Here is a 23,247-nt window from a genome sequence, read left to right on the forward strand (position 1 = left end):
GATAGAGGTGGAAGAGGTTGTGAGAGGGTCAACCAAGATAATCTGAGGAATGGACCAACTTTCCCACAATAAAGGCTGGAAATATTAGCCTTGAATAAATTCAATTTGCAAGACCTAGGGCGAGCCTAGACAAAACTAATGTAAGGTTTGTTGAAGGATCACTTTCACTAAAGAAAAAACTCACAACCAAAACCTAAGGTCCACATTGAAACTTGAAGTTGTAGATTCAAGAAGAGACTCAAGGAATTTTTAATGCAGGAAGTTGGGCAGGTGAAAAATATCAGTGAGTTCAAGAAAGATTTAGGTAAATTAAATGACTAGACTGCAAGCTCACTGTGGGCAGAGAATGTATCTCATATTTTTGTATTGTCCTTTTCCAAGCACTTAGTAATAATAATAATGATGGCATTTGTTAAGTGCTACTATGTACCAAGCACTGTTGTAAGCGCTGAGGGGAGGGTAATCAGGTTGTCCCACTTGGGCTCACAGTCTTAATCTCCATTTTACAGATGAGGTAACTGAGGCCCAGAGAAGTTAAGTGACTTGCCCAAAGTCACACACCTGACAAGTGGTGGAGCTGTGATTAGAACCCATGACTTCTGACTCCCAAGCCTGTGCTCTTTTCAGTGAGCCACACTGCTTCTCCAATACAGAGTACTAGGGAACAGAACTAGTACAGAGTACAGAGTACTGCTTCTATAGCACGCTTCTCTAGCAGCATGGCTCAGTGGAAAGAAAACAGGCTTGGGAGTCAGAGATCACGTGTTCTAATCCCGGCTCCGCCACATGTCTGCTGTGTGACCTTGGGCAAGTCACTTAACTTCTCTGAGCTTCAGTTACCTCATCTGTAAAATGGTGATTAAGACTGTGAGCCCCACATGGGACAACCTGATCACCTTACATCCCCTCAGCACTTCGAACAGTGCTTTGCACATAGTAAGCGCTTAACAAATGCCATCATTATTATTATTATTACAGAGTAAGTGCTCAATAAATACACTTGATTGATTGATTGATTGAATTACTTACTACCGTAATGATGAATACTAGTAGTTCATCATTAACCATTAAGATAGATGTCCAGGAGGGCAACCAACCCATTGGTATTCCAAGGATCTTGATGCCAATATCAAGGATGGAATACTGGACAGCACTCACTATTGATCTGACTCAGTAATGACATCACTGATAGATTTAGGCTATGGGGTGGGAGGAAAAGAGAAGAAAAAGACATTAAAACTCTCATGTCATAATATCTGCTATCCCTTCTTGTCTGTCAGTGAGCTGGGACACCATAGTTGTTCTCTTACTTCCATTTCTTTTTGTCAGTTTGTGTGCTAACTGCATCTTCTTTCAGGCCTTAGCACTTGAAATTTTGTTTCGATACAGAAGTTCTATTTCCTTCTCTGAGCGCTTAGTACAGTGCTTTGCACACAGTAAGTGCTCAAAAATACGATTGAATGAATGAATATGGCTTCATTCTACCAATTCTAGTTCTTCTCTTTTTGTCTCCAGGATTTCAGTTGTCCTTGATGCATTTGGCCTCTTTTCTTCTTCTGGTCTTCGTGCATTTTTTGTTTTTTTGCTTTTCTGTATCAACCTCCAGAAGCACTCATTCTTTAAACAAATTATCCTGCTACCTCTCTGGAGGAGGTCCAGTAGCATTTTAGGCATTATCACTTGAACGTTTGACATGATAAAGAATTAACCTGTCCATGTGGAAAAGCCACAGACCTAGAAGGACCAGGAGATCTGGGTTTTAATCCCGACTCTGCCACTGGACTGCAGTGTGACCTTGGTTAAGTCACTTAACTTCTTTGGGGCCCAGTTTCCTATTCTGTAAAGTGAAGATCAAATATCTGTTCTCCCTCCCCCTTATATTATAGGCCCCACTGTGGGACAGGTACTATGTCTGATTTGATTAAATTTGGTCTACTCCGGTGTCTAGCATAGTGCTCATCATAGTAAGCATTTAACAAATATTATTATTATCATTGTTATGATAATGATCAAAATTATTATGAACATTTTAGATGATGTAGGCCACAGGTTTCTAATACTCTGGTCCAGTCCTACCATCTAATCTAAACTCATCCCTGTGAATTTTGGTTTCAATCTGAGGGTTCTTTGCCACCCAAGCCTTTGTTCTACCATATAATTCAATGGTGTAGCAAGAGACCTATATTGCTGCAATGTGGTATTTGCCCAGAGGTGCAGATTTCAAGTTAATTTTACATGCTTGAAAATCCTCACTTAAAGGAGCACATAATTTATGCATGGGTAGAGATCTAAGATGTTGAAAATTTAGTCTCTGTCCACATGTTTTGTTTTCACACAGAAACCACAGACCTGCCACGCATACTAAATAGCAAATACCTTTAACTGGGCAAAATTTAAACATTCCTCCTTGAAGACCTTGGATTTTTAAAGATGGCAAAGATGTCCACCTTTTTGCCAGCTTGCTTTACCATTGCATAATTTCTTCAATTATCAACTGCCGAGGAGCATGTTCAAATGTAGAGACAGCACTGTGATCTAATCTGTGGGATAATTGAGTGGAAGCCAAGAGACCTGAATTCCATCGGTTCCTTCCCCACTGCATCAGTGCTGTCCTTGAACAAGTCCTTGATCATCTCCCTGTCTCCGCTGGCCCATCTGGAAGGGAAGGAGTGTAAGCTTTGCCACCTGCTTTCCTCACCAGAGAATTGCAGAGCACTTTTACTGGTTTGGGAAGAGGAAAGTTCCATGAAGATAAATGGAAAAGTTGCTGTGTAAATGTTTGTTGATAGTCACCCAAAGCAAAGTCAAGGGAATGGCAGGACTGTGTGACTATCGTTCAATCTGTTGTATTTATTGAACACTTATTATATGCAGAGCACTGTACAAAGTGCTTGGGAGAGTACAATACAACAGAATTAGCAGACACATTCCCTGTCCATAATGAGCTTACAGTCTAGAGGGGAGGCAGACATTAGTAGATACAAATAAATGGTTTATACTATATAATTTAAAGATATGTACATCAACACTGTGAGGGTCAATCTTTCCTCCTTTCTTCTCCGGGGGTAAGTGAGCATGGATGCAAAAGTTACCCGCTGCTTGTTGTGGGCAGGGACTGTATCAGTCATATTGTTTTGTTGTACTCTCCCAAGCACTTAGTTCATTGCTGTACACAATTTTACTCAAATAATATGATTGATTGATATCTATATATCTGTCAATAGTATTTCTTGAGAAACTACTGTTCGTAGAGTACTCTGATAAGGGCCCGAGGGTTTTCAATAGAGTGAGAAGAAATGATAACAATAATTGTAGGATTTGTTAAACACTTACCATTTACTAAGCACTACGAAATGATCAGATCTGATACAGTCCCTGTCCCACCTGGGGCTTGCAGTCTAAGAGGGAGGGAGAACAAGTATTTCATCCTCATTTTACAGGTGAGGAAACTGAGGCACAAATAAATTTAGAGAGCTGCCCAAGGTCTCACAACTGAATCAAAGTTAGAGCACAGGTCCCCTAACTCCCAGGCCTATGTTCTTTTCCCTGAACCACCCTGCTTCCACAGTGATACCCAACTCTCGGGAACTTGCAGTTATCAAGGAAGAGGGACCAAACAGAAAGCATAGATAGAGGGAGATAGCCGAGAATGTTGCTGAATTGTACTTTCCAAGTGCTTAGTCAGTGCTCTGCCCACAGAAAGCGCTTAATATAGATGATTGAATGAGTGAATGAAAGGTGGATATGGGGTGAGAAATTGGTTAAATAGCAGAATGTTTAAATGGACTCCAAATTCCAACAAGGAAATGGAGGTTCACCTTTCTGACCTTTCAATTTATTTATTTTTTATGGAATCATTTAAGTGTTTAGTATGTTCCAGCCACTGTACTAAATGCTGGGGTGGATATAAGCTAATCGGGTTGGGCCCAGACCAGGTCCCACGTAGGGCTCACTGTCTTAATTCCTGTTTTATGAATCAGGTAACTGAGTTATAAAGAATTTGAATAACTTGCCCAAGGTCACCCAGCAGACAAGTGGCAGAGCCAGAATTAGAACCCAAGTTCTAGGACTCTAAAACCCATGCTCTTTCCACTAAGCCATGCTGTTTCTGCTTTTCTGCCCTCTGACATGCCCTTCCACTGCAGGGTCAAGGATCAAATCTAATCTTTTTCATTCTGCTCATTGCTCAGTATAATCAAAAAGAGGTCTAAAGTTTACTGCGGTGCTGTGGTATAGACTTCTACCTAAAAATTTAAAACTTCTTCTGTCTTCTACCTTCTAGATGTGTACAATCTGCTCATTCCAGGGTGCATGCCTGTTGCTTTGGTTTTTGATGCTGCCTAATTATCGATCTCAGAAGACGAATAGAATCCGTGAGCCATAATCCCTGACTGCTACTTGGATAATTCATCAAGCACATGTGTTGCAGGGAAATAATGTGTCTGTGTCTCAGAGGAGAATACTTCCAAAGATTGAGGGAAGAGACTGAATCAACTGATGTGTTGGTGATCAGGAACTTGGATAATGAAATACATATATAAAGTGAATGAAATGACCTAGTGACTTCAAAGATGGAGTGTCAAGCAATACATTTCTTCAGAAGGGGAAAGGCAATGAGATTAATTCTAGGGGAATAGTTTAGAGATGAATGAGTAGAGGCAATATTAATTCAGTACCTCTAATACCATATTACATATTTGCCTTGAGATGCAGGCATGACAATAAAGGTGTAGCTGCTAAATGATCACCGACAAGCTTTTAGAGAGTGGCTTTGAGATTAGATACCCCTGTGTGATGCAATGAGCCCAACCTATCACCTGACGGCGGCCCGAGAGTTTTGATCAAATCGGAACATCAACCAGATGAAAAGCGCTGGTTAAGCATCAGCCCGAAAAAGCACGGTACTAAGCCACATTTTCCAATTTTTTCACGTATCCTCCATTTGTCACTTAGTTTTCTATGACCGGAGTTAAGCTAGTGAAAGCAAAAGCTTTCAGCTATCCCTAGCCTCCTGGAAACAGCAGGTGGCCTTTTCAGTGCTCTCTCGAGTTCCCGGTAACAACTCCTCATTTCAGGAGAGTTGAAGCATGGGCTGGTCTTTCCTTTGTGAGGCTTTTCTGTGAGAGCCACTTTAATGCAGGTTCCCAGGGCTGGGCCCCAAAGAACATTAGAAAGTGAGATCTCTGAGTAGAAGCATTATGAGAGAGATGCACTCTGTCTCTGTGCAGCTGGACATATGGGAGTTTTTCCTAAAGCTATAACATACCAATTTCTATATAAAGAAGAGAGGAAGATGCCAATTTCACTGGGATGTAGATGTGATCCTTAATGATAATAACTGGGGTATCAGTTAAGTGCTTACGATGTGCCAAGCATTGTGCTAGAAACAATACACTAAGATGAGATACAGTCCCTGTCCCACGCAGGCTCACAGTGAAAGAGGGAGGGAGAACAGGTATTTGATCTTCATTTTATAGAAGAGGAAATTGAGTCACGGAGAAGCTAAGTCACTTGCTCAAGGTCATACAACAGGCAAGCGTCAGAGCTGGGATTAGAATTCGGGTCTCCTGAATTCCAGTCAGTCAGGCAGTCAGTTGAATTTATTGAGTGTTTACTGGATGAGGAGTGCTGTACTAAGCACCTGGGAGAGTACAATATAACAATAAACAGACACATTCCCTTGTCGCAACAAACTCACCGTCTAGGGACTGCATGGTCCTGTGCTCTTTCCATTAGGCCACGCTTCTCCATTTGGGGTTGGCAAGGATGACCTGGGAGATGAGGGAGGTGAGACAGCAGATAAAAGATCCATGGTCCAATCCCAGCTGTCTCGATCCTCATTTTACAGATGGGGTAACTGAGGGCCAAGGTCACACAGCAGACAAGAGGTGGAGCCATGATTAGAACCCATGACCTTCCGAGTCCCAGGCCTGTGCTCAATCCATTATGCCATGCTGCTTCTCCTGTCCCAACCCAGTCAATAGACATGCTTTGGGACCATGAGGCACAGAAACAAGAATCGATTTCCAGCGTACAGTCTCAATTGTAGGCATCCAAGTGTGAGCAAGGCCCAAAGCAGACTGTGGATCTGTGGGCCACTGGTCCCTGGACAGACCGACCAGCCATTTCAGAATGCCAACCCCACTGCTGTGCCAACAAGACAGATGCCACCCCTGGAAGATTCTTTCCCTTGTGCCGGGGAACAGCTGGGACCTCTGCAGCCTGACCAAACCGAAAGCATAAAGCCGGCGAACTCGCCTTCGTGCTTGGAAGGGAAAGGGGCAGATTGTTCTCCGCCAGCTTCCAGGGCTCGGTTGGCAGCTCCCAGAAGTGCTGAAAACAAGCCCCCACGAACACCAATAAATGATATTTTAGAGCAACTTGTCTCACTGATCATCGACTCACTAATTTATAGTGGAACAGGAAGCAATTATTGCATTCTCCACTGGTCACACCCACACAGGGCTCTACTTGGAAAGGTCCGGAGTGACATGTGCACAGTGAAATTGTTTTCAGCTAGTGTAGCTCAGGGTCTCGGCACCATCGTGCAGACTAAAAGCCTAAGTCCACTTCACTGGAATAGGCTGCTGCCCATTGTTGGCTTTTAGGGTGTTTCCCAGATGCTCTATCCAATTCTCCTGGTTCTCACCAGTATAATAATAATAACAATAATAATGGCATTTGTTAAATCCTTACTATGTGCAAAGCACTGTTCTAAGCACTGGGGAGGATATAAGGTGATCAGGTTGTCCCACGTGGGGCTCACAGTCTTAATCCTCATTTTACAGATGAGGTAACTGAGGCACAGAGAAGTTAAGTGTCTTGCCCAAAGTCAGTCAGTCAGTCAATTGTATTTATTGAGTGCTTACTGTGTGCAGAGCACCGTACCAAGCGCTTGGGAAGTACAAGTTGGCAACACATAGAGACGGTCCCTACCGAACAGTGGGCTCACAGTCTAAAAGGGGGAGACAGAGAACAAAACCAAACATACTAACAAAATAAAATAAATAGAATAGATATGTACAAGTAAAATAAATAAATAAATAAATAGAGTAACAGTCTGCTGTGTGACCTTGGGCAAGTCACTTAACTTCTCTGAGCCTCAGTTACCTCATCTGTAAGTCACACAGCTGACAATTGGGGGAGCCGGGATTTGAACCCGTGACCTCTGACTCCCAGTCCCGTGCTCTTTCCATTGAGCTATGCTGCTTCTCTGTGTCTGCTCTGAAGATACTCTTTCTTAATATCTTTCTCTAATCTGGATTCTAATCCTGTCTCCACCGGTTGTCTGCTGTGTGATTGTGGGCAAGTCACATTGCTTTACTGTGGCTCAGCTGCCTCATCTGTAAAATGGGATTAAGAATGTTAACCCCATATGGAACAGGGACTGTGCCAACCTGATTAGTTTATGTCTTCCCAAGGGCTTAGTACCGTGCCTGGCACATAGTAAGTGCTTAATAAATACCAAAATTATTATTATTACCCGTTGCTATAGTTCATAGGCCAAAGGATGTGTCCCAACAACCCAAGAAAGAAAGAAGCTAGGTTGCTGGTTGTCAGGAAGGATTATGGCTTCGCATAAGCATGGTATGGGTTAGAGTGAGTGGACGTGGCGGGGGGTTGTGTGTGTGTGTTGGGTGGGGAGGGAAATGGACGTGTAAGTGAGCAAGTGAATTTGGCAGAGCACAATTCTACCAGCAACTATGTCCTCCCTCCCTGGTAGACCATCGGAAACTTTGGGAGCAGTAGTATCTCTATCACACCACTGTGGTGCAGAGCAGTGCATGGCTGTATGCATTGTGCATTGCCTGCTATGCTACTCCTTTTGAAGTGCCTGACTTCCAGTCGTGAGCATGGCTCCCTCCTTAATGAGCTGCTTTAGTCAATGTTCTACCCTAGTTTCACCGGACATCTCTGGGCTGGGCTGTTCCCTGTCAGGCCCCGTGTCCGGTCTCCCTCCCCCCCCACCACACCACACCCAGGGGTGCTGTCCCATGTCCCAAGAGAGCCAAGCTAGCTGTCTTCCTCCCTTCAAGGCCCAACTGACAGCTCACCTGCTCCAGGAGGCCTTCCCAGACTGAGCCCCTTCCTTCCTCTCCCCCTTGTCCCCCTCTCCATCCCCCCCATCTTACCTCCTTCCCTTCCCCACAGCACCTGTATATATGTATATATGTTTGTACATATTTATTACTCTATTTATTTATTTATTTATTTTACTTGTACATATCTATTCTATTTATTTTATATTGTTAGTATGTTTGGTTTTGTCTCCCCCTTTTAGACTGTGAGCCCACTGTTGGGTAGGGACTGTCTCTTTATGTTGCCAATTTGTACTTTCCAAGCACTTAGTACAGTGCTCTGCACACAGTAAACGCTCAATAAATATGATTGATGATGATGATGATGATGATGATGTTTGGCTGGGGTGTCTGGGGGTATCTGCACAGCATGGGGACTGGAGTGTAGCCCCTGGCGTTCATGGCTGCTGGCACGTCCATCGTGTCAACGGTCAAATGGGAGTGTAGGAGGAGGCATTTGGTGCTGTTTCTGGACACAGAACAAGGTGGCAGAGGTCAAGGTGGAGCAAAGGTGGGCAATTGAAATCAAAATACTGCACAGAATGCACTTGGTGCTGTGTCCATACTGGACAGGGGTGGGGCAGACCAATTGAAAAGCTGACCATCCAGGATGAAGTAAGATGAGTGGCCACCCTGGAGACAACGAAGCTCGGAAGTGCTTCCTGTGTACAAAATGGAGTTACCAACTTTACATTTTGTGCAAGGGGATGAATTGCGGCAGGCTTGATAGCGTGGATGGGGACTGGGAAGGGGCAGGTTTAAAAATGTTAACAACAGGCCAGAAAACCAGCATGTTAGAGCTTTTCTATCCTGACTGGAGGCCCAGAGACCTGGGGTGAGTGAGGCTGGGGCCCTGTGCAACACGTTGTGGAAGATGCTGTAGTGGCTAGAGCACAGGCCTGGGAGTCAGAAGACTTGGATTCTAATATAGGCTCCACAATTTGTCTGCTTGTGTGTTCTTGGGCAAATCACTTCACTTCTCTGTGCCTCGTCTGAAAAATGGGGATTAAGACTGTGAGCCTTATGTGGTTTATGGACTGTGTCAAACCAAGTTAACTTGTATCTACCCCAGCACTTGGTACAGTGCCTGGTACATAGTAAGTGCTTAACAAATACCATGGAAAAAGTGAAAAAGTCAGCATCCCAACCCCTGTATCAATGGCATGGAACTGGAACTTGTAATGCAGGGAGATTTTATTCATTCCAATGAGATATGGATACATGCAAATTCTGCAACTAACAAGAGTTTTAATCTATCAATCAATCAATAGTATTTGTTCATTGCTACTTGATGTAAAGCACTGCATTAAACACTTGGAAGAATCATAGTTATATCTTAGACTTTTTACACGGCCTTATACACTGTCGCTTCCTCTGCCATCACCATCATCCATAATATTAATTCAGTGCTTATTTTGTACAGAACACTGTACTAAGCCTTGGGTGAGTACAATACAGCCATCTGTAATTCATTTTGTTGTCTGTCACCCTCACTATAACGTAAACTCCTTGAGGGCAGGAACCATGTCTACCAACTCTATTGTACACTCCCAAATGTCTAGTCTGGGGCGCTACACATAGTAAGTGTTCCATAAATATCACTGATCAATAAAGCACTATTGGCTTTAGAAGACACAGTCCTTCTTCTCAAGAAGTTTCTGGAGTCATCGACATGACAGAGCCAGAGGAAATACCTCATAAGCTCACTCTGAACAGGAAATGTTTCTTTTTATTGCTGTAGTGTACTCTCCCAAGTACTTGTACAGTGCCCTGCACCCAGTAAGCACTCAATAAATAATAGTAAATATTATTTATTTACTACAGTGCTAAGCACTTAGTACAGTGTTAAGCACTTAGTACAGTGTTAAGTGCTTAGTACAGTGCTCTGCACACAGTAAGCGCTCAACAAATACGATTGAATGAATGAATCGTAAGTAATAATAATAACAAAAATGGTATTTGTTAAGCACTTACTATGTGCCAGTCACTGTACTAAGTGCTGGGGTGGATGCAAGCAAATACGGGTTGGCTACAGTCCAACTCACAGCCTCGATCCCTGTTTTACAGATGAGGTAACTGAAGCACCGAGAAGTGAAGTGACTTGTCCAAGGTCACAGAGCGGACAAGTGGCGGAGCCAGGATTAGATTAAACATGATTGACTGACTGACTGACAAATACCTGTGTAAATGAGTTCAATCATGGAACAGTTGATTGCACTGTAACACTTAGGGTGTTCATTCCAAAAGTAAGACCTAGAGTGTGCACCCTGAGAAACATACTAGGAGTCCATTATTGGTGTTAACTGATGCAAACACTGGGCTGAGTAGTCAGGTAGGAAGTAACCTATAGGTTCTGGCCTACCTGGGCACAGCAAGGCATCACCTCAGTAGCTTTCTTAATGCCTTCACTGGGCCTACCAGTTGGGAGCCATATGGGTTTTTGCTGATTTGGTCATGTTTCTCCAGGCTGGTCATAGGCAACAGAGTGTGCCCTTCAACTTCTGCCAGCTGCTCAGACGGGCACATTCAGGATCCTTGGAACTTTCTAGTCAGGAAGCCCTGCTTCCTGATCACGTGTAGGGTGGCAGGGTACGTTTCTTTTATTTTCCCCAACAGCTTTCAGCTGCCACTTTTAGCTCTGTCCCTGCCTTCCAAAATAAGTGTTCTGTGAAGTTGTGCATGGAGAACTCAGCCTGTAATCCTTCAGTGTATTTTATTTATGCGTTCTTATTAAAGCCACAGAGACAGCCCAGACATCTCTGTTCCTTATTTCAAATGAAAATGAACTCGGGGCCCTCTGGGGCTGCAAAGGGGAGTGTTAGAAAATGACTTCTCCTAGAACTGTCCTTTCTTCCATTAATTTAAAGGCCTAATTAAAGGAGACACATCACTTTCACTGCTCTCAACATTTCCTTGGGTGTTGGTTCCCCTCCGGCTCCCCTGACTTAGACCTCGTGACTAAATTTATAAGGAAAAGGTCTTTCTGGTGAGCAGGGAGAGAGCGTTATTCGATCCCAGAGAGGACAAGTGAGGGAATGGGATGCCAAGGAGTCAAGGAGCCACTGTAGAGTTGAAGGAGAAGAGGCAAGCAAGCACAATAATGCCTTGGGAGTGGTGGAGTCATTATAAAAATCCATTCCCAGCCTCCTGTCTCTTGCTCTGGGACACTTTTGGAACATTAGGTAATTTGCCTACTCCCAAAATAATGCAAGCACATTTAACTCCATGATGGTGTCAGTTGGATCAGGTCATTACCTCTTCTAAGTAAAGCTTCACACTAAGAGTACCAACAGATACTATCATTTCCCTAGTGATTCACAGTCATGGAAAGTGGGGGTGGGGGGGGGTGGGGGGGCGGCTTGAATGAAGAATTCAGGAGAGAGGCTTAAGTGGGAAAGAGACTTCCTCTCACAAATCTTTCTGCATTTGCCCTGTCAGTGGTGCGATTCCTCACTAAGTTATAATAGGAGCAGTAGAAAGAGAGGAAGACCACCTACTTGGCATGGTGAACTATACTAGACTTTTAAGATGCACTGAATAAGATCCCCCAGGAAGCTGACACTCCAACAGGGAAGATGAATGTAAAAAAAATTTACAACATCAATAAAGATGCAGCATGGCTTAGAGGGAAGAGAATGAGCCAGGGATTTGGGGGACCTGGATTCTAATCCTGGCTCTGCCCCTTACCTGCTGTGCGACTTTGGGCAAGTCACTTCACTTCTTTGTGCCTCAGTTATCTTGTCTGTAAAATGGGGATTAAGGCATGGCATAGTGGATAGAGTATGGGCCTGGGACTCAGAAAGTCATGGGTACTAATCCCGGCTTCGCCACTTTTCTGCTGTGTGACCTTGGGCAAGTCACTTCACTTCTCTGGGCCTCAGTTACCTCATCTCTAAAATGGGGATTAAGACTGTGAGCCCAATGTGGGACAACCTGATGACCTTGTATCTATCCTTGCACTTAGAATAGTGCTTGGCACATAGTAGCACTTAACCAATACCACAATTAATTAATTAATGAGCTCTCTGAGGGGTTGGGTCTGTGTCCAAGCTGATTAGCTTGCATCTTACCCCAGTGCTTAGTTATAATAATAATAATAATAGTGGTATTTGTTAAGTGCTTACTATGGACCAGATGGTGTACTAAGTGATGGGGTGGAGACAAGAAAATCTGATTGGACACAGTCCCTGTCCCACATGGGGTTCACAGTTTTAATCCCCATTTTACAGATGAGGTAACTGAGGCCCAGAGAACTTAAGTGACTTGCCCAAGGTCATAGAGCAGAAAAGAGGTGGACCTGGGATTAGAACCCAGGTCTTTCTGACTCCCAGGCCTATGCTATATCCATTAGGTCATGCTGTTTCTCACAGTGCCCCGCACATAGGAAGTGCTTAAAAAACTTCCATTTAAAAAATTGGCACTTATTCTAGCACTTAATGAATGCATCTGCTGCCTTCTGAGTGCTAAGGAGGCTGCAAATACATTCATTAAGTGCTACAGTTGGCTCAGGGGATAATTTGGTTCCTCAAGTACTGGGAAGAGCAGCATGGTGTAACAGATAGAGTACAAGCCTGGGGGTCAGAAGGTCAGTGGTTCTAATCCTGGCTCTGCCAATTGTCTGCTGGGTGACCTTGGACAAGTCACTAAACTTCTCTGGGCCTATCCCGTCTGGACTACTGCATCAGCCTTCTCTCTGATCTCCCATCCTCGTGTCTCTCTCCACTTCAATCCATACTTCATGCTGCTGCCCGGATTATCTTTGTCCAGAAATGTTCTGGGCATATTACTCCCCTCCTCAAAAATCTCCAGTGGCTACCAATCAATCTGCGCATCAGGATGAAACTCCTCACCCTGGGCTTCAAGGCTGTCCATCACCTCGCCCCCTCCTACCTCACCTCCCTTCTCTCCTTCTACAGCCCAGCCCGCACCCTCTGCCCCTCCACCGCTAATCTCCTCACCATACCTCGTTCCCACCTGTCCCGCCATCGACCCCCGGCCCACGTCATCCCCCGGTCCTGGAATGCCCTCCCTCTACCCATCCGCCAAGCTAGCTCTCTTCCTCCCTTCAAGGCCCTACTGAGAGCTCACCTCCTCTAGGAGGCCTTCCCAGACTGAGCCCCTTCCTTCCTCTCCCCCTCATCCCCCTCTCCATCCCCCCATCTTACCTCCTTCCCTTCCCCACAGCACCTGTATATATGTATATATGTTTGTACGTATTTATTACTCTATTTATTTATTTTACTTGTACATATCTATTCTATTTATTTTATTTTGTTAGTATGTTTGGTTTTGTTCTCTGTCTCCCCCTTTTAGACTGTGAGCCCACTGTTGGGTAGGGACTGTCTCTATATGTTGCCAGTTTGTACTTCCCAAGCGCTTAGTACAGTGCTCTGTACATAGTAAGCGCTCAATAAATATGATTGATAATGATGATGATGGGCCTCAGTTACCTCATCTGTAAAATGGAGTTGAAGACTGTGAGCCCTGTGCAGGACAGGGACTGTGTCCAACCTGGTTTGTTTGTATCCACCCCAGAGCTTAGTACAGTGCTTGGCACCTAGTAAGTGCTTAACAAATACCAAAATAATAATAATTATTATTATTATTATAAAGAGCAGGAAAGAGTTCACCACGCTTACAGCCCAACCTTGGTTACGACCTCCAGTGGCATCAGGGGTTCGCAAGATAGAAGACCACTTCTGTCAAAAAGAGTACCCTTTTCTTTATTTGAATAAGCTCACTTTTCTTCCCTTGAAAGATCACTTGTCTCAGTGCACTGAATCTCTTTTTAAACTTTCTTCTAGGGAAGGAAATACCCTATGACTAGGCATAAGCCACATGACACAGGCCGCCTTTGGATCCTCCTACGTCTGCCACTCAGCTATCATTGCGGGAGAGACATTTCCCGATTTTCAGAGTTCAGAGCTAAGAGCAGTTATTCCTGTTCCTGGTTTATGTTATTTGGTGACCTTGGGCACTTCAATTAACTTCTGTGTCACTGGCAGTCTCTGTCGATAAAATCAGAATCACGTTGACTATCTCTCACAGAGTTTGCAAATATGAAATAGAGATTTGAAAAGCTCCTAAGAGTCAGGCATCATGGACTAACTCAGGACTGCACATTCTGGGGACCTTTAGGAAGCAATGTAGCCTCGTGGAAAGAGCCTGGGCCTAGAAGTCAGAGGACCTGGGTTCTAATCCTGCTCTAATCACACTGCTGTAAGTGCTGGGGTAGATACAAGGTAATTGGGTTGGACACAGTTCCAGTCCCACATTGGGCTCAGTCTTAATCCCCATTTTACAGATGAGGTAACTGAGGCAAGGAGAAGTGAAGTGACAATAATAATAATAATGATGGTATTTATTAGGTGCTTACTATGTGCAAAGCTCTGTTCTAGGTGCTGGGGAGGTTACAAGGTCATCAGGTTGTACCACGGGGGGTTGGGGGGGCTCACAGTCTTTATCCCCATTTTACAGATGAGGTCACTGAGGCCCAGAGAAGTGAAGTGACTTGCCCAAGTCACACAACTGACAAGTGGCGGAGCAGGGATTTATTTATTTATTTTATTTGTTCTATTTATTTTATTTTGTTAATATGTTTTGTTTTGTTGTCTGCCCCCCCCCCCCCCCCCCGCCCCCTAGACTGTGAGCCCGCTGTTGGGTAGGGACCGTCTCTATATGTTGCCAACTTGTACTTCCCACGCGCTTAGTACAGTGCTCTGCACACAGTAAGCGCTCAATAAATACAATTGAATGAATGAATAATTCTGGCTCTGTCCCTTAGCCTGGGGCAAGTCACCCAATTTTTCTGTGCCTCAGTTCCCTCATCTGCAAAATAGGAATTCAATGTTTACTCTCCCTCATACTTAGACTGTGAGTCCCATGTTGGACCTGATGATCTTTTCTGAGCTCTCTTGCTGTACAAATTCATTCTATCCCCAAATCCCCTGTCGTCCAGCCTCCTTTATCTCTTGTTCCTGATGACCTCGTCATCTATTTTATCAATAAAATTGAGACCCACAGGCCCAAATTTCCCCAAATCTCCCTTCACTTCCCCAGACCCATGCCCCTCCTACCCCCTATCTACTCTCTCAACCTTCACAGCTTTCTCTCTAGAGGAGATCACCTGCTTCCTCCAAAATCCACAACCTCTACTTCTGCCTCCAACCTCATCGTTTTGCACTTTATTAAAAGATTTGCCTGCTCCTTTATTTCCTCCCAGCCCACCGTCTTCAGCCACTCACTCTCCAGTGATTCCATCTGCTCTGCTTTCAAAGATGCCCACGTACTTCCTAGCCCCTTAAACTCCCTCTCTTGATCCTACTTCACCCTCAGTCAGTCAATCAATTGGTCAAACATATTTATTGAGTGTGTGCAGAGCACTAAAATAAGCCCATGGGAGAGTTTTATATGACAATATAATTGACATATTCTCTGCCCGCAATGAGCTTACAGTCTAGAGGGGGAGGCGGGACTTGATAGGTTACTTTGTCTTGCCCCTTCTATCCTGGCCCCTGTCATCTGGAAGATAAGTGACAAAATAATCTGTTCATTCCTTAAAAAAGTCCGGGGTTGGGGAGGGGAGAGGAGATTCCAAACCAGCCTGGTGACCTGGTCCAAAGTCTGCAATGTTTCAGAAAATACCACATAGATCGATTCCTTAAATAAAGAGGATCATTGTGAAAACTAGCTAAAGTTAATTTATCTCACTCAATCTGCATAAAAATGGTTGGGTAACAGCAGAGTGCCAACTATTTTTTCTCTCCAGTTTCATGAGAGCCCATTAGCTCTGATAATCGGGAATTTGAGACTGAAAGCCGGAGCTGTTACAAAAATTGTCCATGTGTTCCATTAGCAAGCATTTTTATATTGTAAAATAAATTAAATTGCTTTTGAATATGTGGCTTACATATTCCGGCAGGAACTGGATACAATACATTGGCTTTATTATTTGACCTCATCCACACAGTTTCCATTTGGCTGGTTTCCATTTTGAATTCCCTAATTGTCTAGCCCTCTTGGGAGAGAGAAGGGGGAATAAGATTAGCATTGTGTATTTGTGTTTTAGTTGCCTTGGAAACCAACAAGATAACTCATTACCTAAGCTCTGATACACTCTAATAAATGTCCATAATAGCACCCGCAGTTGGGTTGAAATCAGTTTAAGATTTTAGTGGAAAGGCAAACAGCCACAAAAAGGAATTTATGTCATTTTATTATCTCATAATGACAGTAGGCACTTAATTTTGAATGCATTCATTGATTTTTATTGACATTTTCATAGTAATAGACCATTTTGTTCCAAAATTTGGACTAGTTGCCTTAGAGAAAATAATAACTAGCTTGGATATTTTAGGACAACACTATATAACCGGACAAACAAATAATTTGTAGTTCTATATATTTTTAAGAGTATTTTCAAATAGTATTAATCAATTGATCATTGCCTTTTATCAGATGCTTTTTCCAGAAGTAGGAACCTTTTTCTTTTTTTTTTTTGGATTACATGGCAAATCATCACTACTATTTAAAAATGCCGGTCATAATGAAAATATACTATGGTACGTGCTACCAGTAGTGTGGCTTAGTGGAAAGAGCTTGGGCTTGGGAGTCAAAGGTCATGGGTTCTAATCCCAGCTCCGCCACATGTCTGCTGTGTTACCTTGGGCAAGTCTCTTAACTTCTCTGAGCCTCAGTTACCTCATCTGTAAAATGGGGATGAAGACTGTGAGCCCCTCGTGGGACAACCTGATCACCTTGTATCTCCCCCATTGCTTTGAAAAATGCTTCGCACATAGTAAGTCCTTAACAAATGGCATTATTATTATTATTATTATTATTATTACCAGTCCCCAGAGAGATGCAGCATTAAAAACACCTCAACAGCAGTTTATTACAGCCCAGACACTTAATCCCACTCTCCTCCAGGAGATTCCAGTACGTGTCTACAGATCCAGGCAATGAGCTTGTGTTACCTACATGTCTGACCTTTTATTGCTTTGGCTATTTATATATTCCCTACCCTGGACTGTGCTGGGTTGTGCTGGGTTGTGCTGGGTTGTGCTGGTTGGCTGTTATGTTGCCAACTTGTACTTCCCAAGCGCTTAGTACAGTGCTCTGCACACAGTAAGTGCTCAATAAATACGATTGATTGATTGATTGATTGATTGCTGGGCAGCAACAGCATGGGAGAAAGTCGAGGGCGGAGACTCAAGTTTACTGTGCAGAAGGAGGCAATGGTAAACCACTTCTGTATTTTTACCAAGAAAATTCTATGGATTCACTACCAGAACAATTGCAGATGGAAGTGGGGCGTTCTGGGAGAGATGTGTCCATGGCATCATTATGGGTCAGAGACAATCCATTCATTCATTCAATCGTATTTATTGAGCGCTTACTGTGTGCAATGTAATAAGAGTTTGATATCAATCAATTGTATTTATTGAGCACTTACTGTTTGCAGAGCACTGTACTAAGCGCTTGGGAAGTACAAGTTGGCAACATATAGAGACAGTCCCTACCCAACAGTGGGCTCACACTCTAGAAGGGATATCATAAGACAAGACAAGACCCTAGACTGCCATGATGGTGACTATCCTCCACAGCCTTCCATGGCTGTCAGTCTGTTCCTGCAGCCAGTCAGTGGTCAATGCCATCAAAGTCCCCTCCTCCAGGTGAGGCACACAGGCATCCGTCATATAGAGAAGGAGCATGGCCTAATGAATACAGCACTGGCCTGGGACATAGAAAGATCTGGATTCTAATCCTGGTTCTGCCATTTGTCTGCTTTGTGATCTTGGGCAAGTCATTGCACTTATATGTGCCTCAGTTACCTCATCTGTAAATGGGGATTGAGACTGTGAGCCCCATGTGGGACAGGGACTGTGTTCCACTTGATTGGCTTGAATCCACTCCAGTGCTTAGTACAGTGCCTGGCACATAGTAAGCACTTAACAAACGCCATAGTTACTATTATATTGAATTTTCTGTCTCCACAGGGCTGAGGTCTGGGTCTTGAGTTCTGGGTGGAGGCAAGACACCATGGTCAGACCCCTGCCAGACTTCGGGGTACAGGAGGCCGAACCCAGAGCCCCTTGGTCATGGAGCTGAGCCCTGTCTGGGGGGTGGGAGGGAAAGAAGACACCTGGGGAGGGAGAATCGGTAGCACTTATTCATCCCCTCAGGAGTGGGGTGCTCTGTATGAGGCTCATGGGAAGTACAGAGTGATAAAGCGACACATGCTTTGCCCACAGGCACCACTGAGCACTGTATTAAATGCCTGGGAGAGTTCAGTAAAAGGATACTTGTAAATTGCTTCTCTGAATCAGCCAGGAGTTATGGGCTGACAAAAAGTTTAAAGAAAATTGCACCAGGGAAACCACATACACACTACCAAAATTTCATATTGGCAACCACAAAAATCCATCACAGAATTCTTTTCTTAGGTAGCACTTTGATCAACAACTCAACGATGGACAAGGAAGTAGAAAATGGAATCAAGAATGCCAGCACACTTTTTGGGAGACTGTCCAACTGAGGTGTGCCAGTTTGAGATTCCAGACCAAGCTAAAAACATACAGAGCTGTATGTACTTGGTCCAACCTTTTCTATCACTGTGGCAACTGGATCCCACCCAGGTGCAATATAATAATAATAATAATATTGGCATTTATTAAGCACTTACTATGTGCAAAGCACTGTTCTAAGCACTGGGGAGGTTATAAGGTGATCAGGTTGCCCCACGGGGGGCTCACAGTCTTAATCCCCATTGTACAGATGAGGTCACTGAGGCACAGAGAAGTTAAGTGACTTGCCCAAAGTCACACAGCTGACAATTGGTGGAGCCGGGGTTTGAACCCATGACCTCTGACTCCAATGCCCATGCTCTTTCCACTGAACCACACTTCTTCTTCATCTGGCTCCTTAAGCAGTTCCATCAGCATCATTTCAGAGTTCTACTCAACATTAAATGGCAAGGCCAAATCATCAGTCAATTGATCAATCAATAATAATAATAATAATAATGATGATGATGGTATTTGCTAAGCACTTACTATGTGCTTAGCACTGTTCTAAGCACTGGGGGAGATACAAGGTGAACGGATTGTCCCACGTGGGGCTCACAGTCTTCATCCCCATTTTACAGATGAGGTCACTGAGGTACAGAGAAGTGAAGTGACTTGCCCAAGGTCATACAACTCACAAGTGGCGGAGCCAGGATTAGAACCTATGACCTTTGACTCCCAAGCCCTGGCTCTACCCACTGAGCCACGCTGGTATTTATCTAGGGCTATGTGCAGAACACTATACTAAGTGCTTGGGAGAATACAGTACAACAGAATTAGCAGACACATTCCCTGCCCATAATGAGTTTACAGTCTAGAGGGGAACAATGAAGCCAGTCTCCTAGGGTTAAATCTCTGATCATCGGGTGTGACATCTGAGCAGAATGAACATCATTAGAATACCCAAACACTGGTTGTTTGGAGAACTAAAATTGGGAAACTGAATCAATTGATCAGTCAATCATATTTATTGAGTGCTTACAGTACGCAGAGCACTGCACTAAGCTCTAGGTAGAGTGCAATATAACAAAGTTGGTAGACTTGTTCCCTGCCCACAGGGCACTTACAGTCCAGAGGGTAGGCATACATCATTATAGAAGATTAAATTAAGAATATGAAGAAGAAGGCAGAAGAAACATTTTAAGGACACAGTTAAACAAACCGCAGACATTGCTGCATCCAAGCTGAGTCAAGGGCTGAGTTTAGACCAGCATGGCAGGTGGGTCAGTGGAAATCAATCAATCAATCAATCAATCGTATTTATTGAGTGCTTACTGTGTGCCGAGCACTGTACTAAGCGCTTGGGAAGTACAAGTTGGCAACATATAACAAGTTGGAAAGAGCCCAGGCTTGGGAATCAGAGGTCATGGGTTCTAATCCCAGCTCCGCCACTTGTTTGCTGTGTGACCTTGGGCAAGTCACTTAACTTCCCTGTGCTTCAGTTCCCTCATCTGTAAAATGGGGATTAAGACTGTGAGCCCCATGTGGGACAACCTCATTACCTTGTATCTCCCCCAGCGTTTAGAACAGTGCTTGGCACATGGTAAGCACTTAACAAAGGCCACCATTATTATTATTTTTTTAAAGGACGGGCTGTCTTTGAACAGAAGCATCATAAGGAATGTAAGACAAGGAGGCAGAAGATAATAATAATAATAATGGCATTTGGTAAGCGCTTATTATGTGCAAAGCACTGTTCTAAGCGCTGGGGGGATGCAAGGTGATCAGGTTGTCCCAAGAGGGGCTCACAGTCTTAATCCTCATTTTACCGATGAGGTAACTCAGGCACAAAGAAGTTAAGTGACTTGCCCAAAGTCACACAGGTGACAAGCAGCGGAGCCGGGATTAGAACCCATGACCTCTGACTGCCAAGCCCGGGCTATTTCCACTGAGCCATGCTGCTTAACAGTGAGATAACATTGCCATGATAGTACAATAATCAATTAATCACATTTAATGAGCACTTGTCTTATGCTGCCGAGTCATCTCCGACCCATAGCTCTCCAGGGACACATCTCTCCCAGAACGTCCCACTCTCCATATGTAATCGTTCTGGTAGTGTATCTATAGAGTTTTCTTGGTAAAAATACAGAAGTGGTTTACCATTGCCTACTTCCATGCATTAAACCTGAATCTCCACCCTCGACTCTCTCCCATGCTACTGCTGCCCTGCACAGGTGAGTATTTACTTGTAGCAGATTGCCTTCCACTTGCTCCCCCAAGCTAGGAAAGGAATGGTATCAGTCAGTCAGTCAGTCAATCGTATTTATTGAGCGCTTACTATGTGCAGAGCACTGTACTAAGTGCTTGGGAAGTACAAATTGGCAACACATAGAGACAGTCCCTACCCAACAGTGGGCTCACAGTCTAAAAGGAGACGGAGAACAAAACCAAACATAACAACAAAATAAAATAAATAGGATAGAAATGTACACGTAAAATAAATAAATAAATAAATAAATAAATAGAGTAATAAATACGTGCAACCATATATACATATATACAGGTATATATACAGGTATAATCCCAATCCCCTGGTATGCCCCTGCTCGACTCTCCCTCCTGTAGCTGAGCCACATACTGGAAATTCTCTAGGTGCAATCCTGAGAGGGGATAGGGTCTTACAGAGGGACAAATGGACAAAAATGATGTGCAGTTAGCTGAAGCTTAAGGAAGAACTAGACATAGCAGGAAGACGTTCTTGAATTAATGAGTCAGTCCAAAAGTAAATTTAGAAATACAATCAAATATGCCAAATTATATACTAAAGAATGCTGTAATGAATAATTCAAACCCCCCCCCCCCAAGATACTATACCTTTTGAATCACTTGCTTTGTGTAAACTCAGTCACCCTTCAGTGCTAACCCGTTTTATTTGTTGTCCATTTAACCTAGGCATTGTTAATTTAAATCTCCAGCCACACATCTCATATTTTCTTTCAGACTGGGGCAACAGAAAGTGACTTCAGTGTTCGAAATCAAATCGAGTGAGAAATTTGCCTCTGAGGACTCGACGGAAGCTGAATGCGAAGAGGAGGAGGAGGGAGAGTTCTACCATTAAGCATCGTAGGCTATCTTGGCTGTGTGATGAAGAATATAGAGAAGGAGCCTGAAGAAAGGGAGCACTTAGTCATTCTTCATCTCCTAATGCAGGATTAGCATGCACCAATGTTGCAAGAAACGCCAAGATGCTTGCAAAAATCAGAGACTGAGCCTCTGAGCCTGAATGCTATTTTGTGCAAATTATTTTGTTTCCTACTCTGTAAACCATCCCCCCCTGCACCCTCCTTAATCATCACCAAGAGTTGTGAAAATATGAAAGAAATGGTGGTTACCAGAGCTTAAAAAATGTAGTGGTTCAGAAATTTTTGTTTGCTTTTCACCACCCCACACACCTAAATCTGAAAGTGAAGCTAATGTTCTCTGTTGGGAAAAACACAATTCAAACTAGTGTAGTTCTCACGTGGGAGGCTGCAGGATTAGCTGAGTTGGCTCTCTCCCAAATGTTTGAGAAAAAAAAATGTGGTATTTGTTATGCACTTACTATAAGCACTTACTATGTACCAGGCACTGTATTAAGCACTGGGGTAGACACAAGTTAATCATATTGGACACAGCCCCTGTCCCACATGGGCCTCACAGTTTTAATCCCATTTTACAGATGAGGTAACTGAGGCCAGGGAAGTGAAATAACTTGCCTAAGGTCACACAGCAGACAAGTGGAAGACCCGGAATTAGGACGCAGGTCCTTCTGACTCCAAGGCCGATGCTTTATCCACTAGGCCATTATCCTGTTCTTTGATAATGGGTGGGAGGGTGGATCTACTGGGCCACCAATTGGTGACCTTTTCCTGAGAACATTTTGGTCTCCTTTCCATCTAGCTTCCAGTGGAATAGACTGTAGTTTTTAGCCTGATACAGTATTTTATTGTAAAATTTCTAGTTTGTCATGACAGTTAAAAAATTTCTAGTTCACTCACCCCACCCCCGCAACCCTGTAAGAGTGTGAAAGGTGAATGAAAGGCTCTCAAAGGCAGGAAACCTGACAGGTGTCTAGGCCTTTAGATTCTGTATTACATCCTTACAATCCTCAAACACCCGTGTCACCCCCAAACCTGTCCTAGTTCTGCAGGATTCCATGTGGAGGCAGATAGGGGAAGCAGGGAAAACCGTGAGATCAGTGCGTAAAAAACAGAAACAACTATCTATTACCTGAACTGCCCCTGTATTATTTGTACAAACAAATAATATTTGGGTCTCTGTTTTCTTGCACCCTGAAAGCTGAAGCCCTAAACCTTGCCTAACCTAAACCAGTCAAATTATGAAGCCGAATTAATTAACGATTGTAAAGTAATTGAAGAAAAATGAGCATCAAGTGCATAAATCACTCAGAGGTGAAGGGATTTAAAAAGAAAGGGTGAAGGGATTTTTTTTCCAAGTTGTGAAAGGGGCTACATTTGCCCTTAAATGTCATGGAGCTCCAATGACTAATGTGTCATAATTCACAGTAAGGATCATTGAAATACAAGTAATTCAGGCTGGATACAGTCCCTGTCCCACATGGGATTCACAGTTAAAGTAGGAGGGAAAACAGGTGTTGAATT

At 43.6% G+C, this 23,247-nt stretch overlaps 1 protein-coding gene across 1 annotated transcript in view; it reads left to right on the forward strand.

Annotated features, from left to right (window-relative positions):
• CCDC102B (coiled-coil domain containing 102B) overlaps nt 1–22,190 on the forward strand; it is a 567,334-nt gene extending 545,144 nt beyond the window's left edge. Inside the window, exon 9 of the mRNA XM_038746894.1 lies at nt 21,587–22,190. Coding sequence (XP_038602822.1) covers nt 21,587–21,704 — 118 coding nt within the window. The 3' untranslated portion in view covers nt 21,705–22,190. The remainder of the gene's footprint in view (nt 1–21,586) is intronic.
• The last annotated feature ends 1,057 nt before the right edge of the window (nt 22,191–23,247 follow it).

This window comes from Tachyglossus aculeatus, chromosome 5 (assembly GCF_015852505.1).
Source record: "Tachyglossus aculeatus isolate mTacAcu1 chromosome 5, mTacAcu1.pri, whole genome shotgun sequence".
Lineage (NCBI taxonomy): Eukaryota > Metazoa > Chordata > Mammalia > Monotremata > Tachyglossidae > Tachyglossus > Tachyglossus aculeatus.